The following is a 6,789-nucleotide window of genomic DNA, read 5'->3' as shown; positions in this document are numbered from 1 at the left end:
AAAAGAATAGTCCAATAAAAACCATGTTTTAAACTGTATCAGTGGCACCAGTCCTAATATGCATTATTCGGACCATAAAACGCACTGGCTCCTCCACTATTGGGGGAGAAAAAGTGTGTCTTGTGGTCCGAAAAATACAATAAGTTGAATGCCTATCCATCAGGCCATATTTTTTTTTTCAAAATGATGCTGATAGGAGGGCAGGGTGTGGGTGTAGGCAGTATGCTGCTGACAGCTGCACAGCTTTGTGGTACATGAAGCAAGCTAGTGACTATGGTGTACTAATCGCTATTAATGAAATGCATGATAGGAGACCAGGTAAAGGACTGCTATCAGGAACATTGATCAATTACCTTGTCTAGCATATAAACTGTGTAGTCCATCTCTAGCTTTTCAGCTACCCCAGACCGTGGCAGAGACGGTGGCCAGACAGGGTGAAATCTAATTTCTGAAGGTTCTTTGAAAGACAACACCTGTAGAGTGAAATCACGGCAACAAACGCTCAAATAAGAAAACCTGGCCTCATAACTATAATGCCTAGAACACATGAGATTTTTTTAGCAGATTTCCTGTCAGATTGATTATTTACAACATGTCCAATCTGATTTCCGAACGATTTTCCAAAGAAATGAATGGAAAATCAATTGGAAAATCAGAACGGACATGTTGGAAATAATCAATCTCGCAGGAAATCTGCCAGAAAATCTCATTATGTGGACCTAGCATTAGATTTTTGCCTGCTTACTTTGTTCTTATGCCTGGTACACATGATGCAACTTTCCATGAGATTGATGGTCAACCGATTATTTCCAACAAGTCCGATCTTATTTCCGATTGGTTTTCTGGACGATTTTTCGATCACGTCTATGCAAATTCAATCAGAAAAAATTATCCAAAGTCAGATTGGACCTCTCAGAAATAATTGATTCGACCATCAATCTGATGGAAAATTGCATCGTGTCTACCAGGCATTACATGCCCAAGCTTATGTGCAGATGCTGAAAAATGCATAACAATGGCTCCAGCTCTGTGCATCCAAACAGCCCCATTGATTTAGATTAGCCGCGATTCCCATCCAGATCTCACATACCATCCAGATTTTTTACGCACCGCTTTGCGTCCAAAAATTTGCATTGAATGGAAATAGTTCCATTCACTAACATGTGTTGCATTTTGGATGCGGAAATTCGCACCTCTGCCAGAACTGCAGACATACACAAAAAATTGCAAGCATGCAGCCTTTCCTTTTTTATGGTTGCATTCACAAGTTGGTAATAGCCTGAATTTGATACTAGAACTCATCAGAAATTTCCAACAGTGGGTGAGGTAGCTAGATAGTATTATTTTCTGTTTACTATGCTGTGGGTGCAGTATATATTTTTTTAGCTCAGTCTGTCACCCTGTTTGAGTATTCCTACAAAATATACACATCAATTTACATTATTATCTTTTAGCACTACAACATAAATATCTGATAATTCCCGAATTTCTTAATACTCAAGAAGTGTATCAAGAAGCTAAAGCTAAATCTGTGCCTTTTCACTGCAATAGCATTCTTTCTGCTGTTCTAATCTAGATCACCCATAGGCCAGCAGCGGCATTACAGGCACAGCCTTCTGATGCAATCTCCTGCCTGCTTGCTCTATGAGCCGAAGCTCTTCTGAAACCAGCTCTGGCAGTTGCATCATTCTGTCACAGAGAGAGGGAGGCGTGAGCAGGAGAGATTGACTGACACGCGAATCGACCAATCAGAGGAGACCTTATAGTGAAACTAGTGTTAGCGCTGTCTCCAGTTCGCCAGTCTTCTGCCCATGCTTGCCTGGTGGGTGGGGCGATAGGACTGGGGAGGTATATTAGGCGGCGAGGGCTTGCATCAGTACCACTTTATCTGAGTGCCCGTTCGCGGTGTGCCATAGGCAAGCAATGCCCGACAATCTCATCACTGCCATGATGGAGGATAACGCCTTCCTTACTAAGTCCCTCTGGATATTTGGCTACGGCTCCCTGGTGTGGAAGCCGGATTTTGAATTTACTTCCAGTAAAGTTGGTTTCATACATGGCTACAGCCGCAAGTTTTGGCAAGGAGATCCATTCCACAGAGGCAGCCCAGAAATGGTGAGCATCTTATTGGGGTTTCATCTTATTGGGGTTTCAGTAAGAACGGGGGTAGACCTGAACTGAGTGAGGGCTAGGGTAGTTGCCTCATTTATTTGCATTTAAATATATCTGTTGCTTGACATCCTGATCGTTTTGACTGCAGTACAGACCTGAAACAAGCATGCAGGTAATTAAGTCAGAGAACCTGGCCTAAATGCTTGTTTAGGGTATGTGGCTAAAAGTATTTGAGGCAGAGGATCTGCAAGATAGCCAGTAGACTTGCATAGTTTAAAAATAAATGTCAGCCTCCATATCCCTTCAAGTGTGTTATGAGTGCATAGCTTAATTGTATTTATATTTAATTGGGTGATATTTTATAAAGCAGTTGCAAGTAATTGTTTTGTTTTTGTTTGTTTTCTGCTTTTGATATCCTACTTATAAAAGGGTCATGAGATTTATTATTGGCAGCCTGTGCTTTGATGGAAAATGCTGAATGCATGTTAGATCAGCTGCTGAGATTGTCACTTTTCAGTGGCAGACAGCTCATAGACTTTCATTGCAGCTAGGTGGTACTACTACTACCACTACTGTGTATATAGTGGTTATTTGCAGTAGCCTGTTTGAAACAAAATACCACTATTTGCCATTGAACCCTTTGCTGCTCTTCACCTTTTTTGTATGTGCAGAAAGCTGTGTGGAGTCCTGTCATAAATGTCCCATTTCCTGTATTGGTTCTCAGTTCATGCATTGCACCATCTGCAGATTATATCATTTTTATATGGCAATAAAGCTAAGCAACCAAACTGTCCTGTACTATGCATTATGATGTGGAAGCTTGCTGTGTATTCTGTCCTACTACGTAGAATATCCAGGTCTCTCAATACATGTCTCTTTTTCTTTGCAGCCTGGGCGAGTGGTGACCTTGCAAGAGGATTATGAGGTGAGTTGAATCTTGTAATTGCTATAAATAGAAATGGTGTGAAGTACAGGAATGTCCTTCATCAATTGCACATATCCAAAATGCAAGGGAGATTTATCTATTTTAATGGGGATACATGTATTTAACTCTTGTGCTAAGAAAAACTGGTGCAAAAGTGGCAGATTCTCAGATCATGGATTCTGATTAGCCGCTTTGAGCATCTTCTCCACATTAGCATGTTTTGCTCCAGAGGAGTAGGAGTAGAGCCCCTCTTTTTAACATTGGGTGTATAGCGATACTCACAGACTTCAGCTCACAGACATTCATGGCTTTATGGCAATGCTGTGGCATAACAACTTGGTAACTGGTGCACATTACATTGCTCTGAATATCATCGTGCAACCTGTGTAGGAGATTGCTTAGACAAGTGCTTGTATAAAGGGGAGTGGTCACATGTACAAGTACATTCCAATTTAATACAGCAATCCTGTATTTTGCATCATTCTTTATATGGGCTTTTAGGTGTCTGTGGGTCTTCAAAATTTATCCAGGCATGCTATAGACTTGTTTTAGTAAGGGTGTATACATCTAATTTTACCACTCCTAATAGTATTCAGAATCTGTTGCATTTCCTACATGGAAGTGGTAAAATCTTCCAATCAAAATTGGATGTGTAGTCGCTTTCAGTCCAGTATGTAATGTGCTCCAATGCAAATCCAGACTGACATGCCTATAGATTTAATTCCATTTGTGTGCCAACATTTTTTATGCATGGGGGGGGGGGGGCAAGGTGAGCACTCTGAAGCCAAGCAGCACCTGGTTTGTATAGGGCTGGAGGTTATTTCAGGGTAAGCTAGCTCCTGGGTCTATTGTGCAATATCTTTCATTGGCTGAACAGCTGCAGCCTGGCTTCAGAGCATTTCTATTCTACTCTTCGGCCTCTTTCCCACTATACATGGTGCTGTGCGCATTTCGAGAGCACATATAGTGTGCGACGCGCAAGAACTGTAGAGGGGCATAGGGACCCTTCTACCGTTCCCTTCATGTGCAATGTGCTATCATACTGCTGCGTGTTTTGTTTTTCTTTTTTTCCCTGGGAAATCGCAGTGCTGACCCATTCACTGTAATGAATGGGATCAACCATGCAGATGGCGTGCGATTGTACGCGTTGTGTTCCGATCGCACAGCCATCTGTGCTAAATGATGTGAACGAGGCCTTAATGCAATGACCCTATGACCTCTTTCCTCAGTCTGTAGGTGATCAGCTCTCTAGTCACTTCTGCATACTTGTTTCCAAAATATTGAGCAACTCTTTGGGGTCGGGATAGCATTTATGCCTGCAGCCTCCCTGCGAATATGTATTGCAGTCTGTGGAATTGATGTGTCTGAAGTATTCAGTCTTCTGCTCCTGTGTATTTGTGCTGCAGAAGCCATTGCACAATATATGACCCTAAATTGGTTGGGAAGCCCTTTCTTGCAGCCCTACACAAGCAAGTGCTGCTTATTTTCAGTGTGATTGCCTTTCTGTCTAGATGCAAAAAAAAAAAAAAATTGAAGATTTGAACTGGCATTAACAGTGGCCTTGTTTTTATTTTAGGAATGCACATGGGGTATTGCATATGAAGTGCGTGGAGATCAGATTGCATCATCTCTTCAGTATCTGAATGTGCGAGAGTCTGTCCTTGGAGGCTACGTAACGAAACTGGTGAAGTTTTACCCTCAGGACCAGGGGGAAGGAGGAGCACTGCTTGCCTTGGTGTACATCGCCACGCCACAGAACTCAAACTACCTCGGACCAGCCTCTGAGGAGGACATTGCAGCTCAGATTGTGGCTTGCAGCGGAAGAACGGGACACAATATTGAGTATCTCTTACGGTTAGCAGGCTTTATGCATAACTTTTGTCCCGAGGTTGAAGATAAACATCTCTTTTCCATAGAAGAGGCCTTGTTGGCCATTCTCCCATACTGCAACAGCACAGAGGACCCTTTGCCAATGTTCAGCTGAGACTGACTCTGTACCATGCTCAGGACTTCAGAACTGACCGTCTATCAGCTGACCATATTCCAGGTCCTCAGACACTCGGATATTTTATTCCAAACTGCTGCAGATCTAAAAGTAAACATTCTGCTAGTTATTAGCTGGCCACGCACTGTACAATCCATTCATTTTTGTGTTCAAGCATCGATGGGTGTGAAGGGAATTCCAAACAATCTACTCCTCTTATGGTCAACTGACTCTCAGGCTACACATTTGTCAGACTTATATGAAGAGTGTACATTCTGATTGTACAGTGTGGTCACCTTCAATTGTAAAACAGCAGCTTAGCACACCAATAATGCTTTAACTGTGCTGCATAGAAAACTTGCCTTGCAGTAAATGGACTCCTCACTTGTGGGACAGTGTATGCGAACAAAAGTAATTCTAATTTTTAATATTGATTTTTACAAGGGAGCTGGTATCCCTTATTTTTATTATATTTTTTTAATTTTTTTTTTTTTTTTCTACCTCAACTTTGGTGTAAGTGCTGATTGGCACACTTAAGGTTGATTTCAAATTGGCATTTTTACATTGAATTGAAAACTGCACAGTGAAAACCCTAATCTGACACCAGCCTTAAGCATTGTTCATACAGACCTGAAAGGGTGAGCTTGCATGAATCAAGCATGGCCTATCTACCGGTCCAGAAACAGTATACCAAAAAGCATAGTGTGCACAAGCAGCTAAGTCAAACTTTTTTTTTTTTTTCTGCAAAATATCCTAATGAACGTATGCAGTGTTCAGGCTGTGCCTGGGGGCTGCATCCAACTATGCCCTACCCCCATCCAGGGGCACCCCTCCCCATACAGAAGACTATGTGGACTTTGGGTATCTTCATCAATGCTTATGTGAACTGGGCAATAGCACTGCAGAATTATGACGGGAATGAAGAACTAAAGTGGAACAGCTTCATGCTGCAACCAATCAGGTTTCAGATTTTTAATGAAACAATGATTCTGATTGGGTACAACCACCTTAATAGTTCCTGTCTTAATAAAACAGCCCAGTGGTCCCTAATCCTGTCCTGAAGTCTAACAAACAGTGCATGCTCATTCTTGTTGCTAAAACACTAATTATCAGCTTTGCACATTAGCTGGAGAACACAGCACTGGATTCTGGAGAGGTGAGCCACATGGGGTGGGGGGGGGGGAGGGGGGAGTACAAAACAGGGGCCATTTGCACCACCAGGGAGAGCTATAATGCAAGGAGCACCAAACACATGGGAAGCCTATATTAGGGAGGCACTAAACACAGCTATGGAAGCTTTGGGGGGGGGGGGGGGGTTTAGGGGGTTAGCCCTAAACCACATGGGTAACCTTTATTGGGGAGGTGGGGCACCAAACACAACCAGGGAGGGTATAAGGGAAACCATTAGACACACTGTAGTGCAAAATTGGCGCAGGGTTTATTGTCTAATTTTTGCTGGCTCAAAGTTGGAAGGTAAGGGTAAGCCATGCACTGTTGCTGAGCCTTAAGGACAGGATTGGGACCCATTTCTGTGGGAAAATCCACTTCCTAAAAACTGCTCTTTAATATGCATCTGAATCTTTATTTGCACACACTATGGGGCTTATCTACTACAGGAAGGTGAATTCATTATCCATTCCTGGCCCTTTATAATCTCCTGATGAGATCCTACTGCGCATTAAGAACACCCAGTCCCTCTTACAGGAATGCCTTTCAAAGCCTTCTTCATGCTTTTCATATGAACTGAACTAGAATGAGCTTTATTTGC

General features: G+C 42.5%; 1 protein-coding gene across 1 annotated transcript; it reads left to right on the top strand.

Moving 5' to 3' along the window:
• Nucleotides 1-1,895: 1,895 nt before the first annotated feature.
• Nucleotides 1,896-6,180, top strand: CHAC1 (ChaC glutathione specific gamma-glutamylcyclotransferase 1). The gene is made up of 3 exons (XM_068251668.1): nt 1,896-2,115; nt 3,002-3,037; nt 4,614-6,180. Exons 1-3 carry the CDS (start codon nt 1,924-1,926, stop codon nt 5,019-5,021), a joined length of 636 nt encoding a protein of 211 aa, XP_068107769.1. The 5' UTR covers nt 1,896-1,923; the 3' UTR covers nt 5,022-6,180.
• Nucleotides 6,181-6,789: the final 609 nt, after the last annotated feature.

The sequence above is a fragment of the Hyperolius riggenbachi genome, chromosome 9, assembly GCF_040937935.1.
Source record: "Hyperolius riggenbachi isolate aHypRig1 chromosome 9, aHypRig1.pri, whole genome shotgun sequence".
Lineage (NCBI taxonomy): Eukaryota > Metazoa > Chordata > Amphibia > Anura > Hyperoliidae > Hyperolius > Hyperolius riggenbachi.
This window is presented reverse-complemented; position numbering and strand designations above follow the sequence as displayed.

Excerpts from the sequence above, each read along its gene's own strand:
- CHAC1 (XM_068251668.1), top strand. The coding sequence starts at position 1,924 with ATGCCCGACAATCTCATCACTGCCATGATGGAGGATAACGCCTTCCTT. Across the intron at positions 2,116-3,001 it reads ACAGAGGCAGCCCAGAAATG|CCTGGGCGAGTGGTGACCTT; the intron begins GTGAGCATCTTA and ends TTTTCTTTGCAG. Across the intron at positions 3,038-4,613 it reads CCTTGCAAGAGGATTATGAG|GAATGCACATGGGGTATTGC; the intron begins GTGAGTTGAATC and ends TTTTTATTTTAG.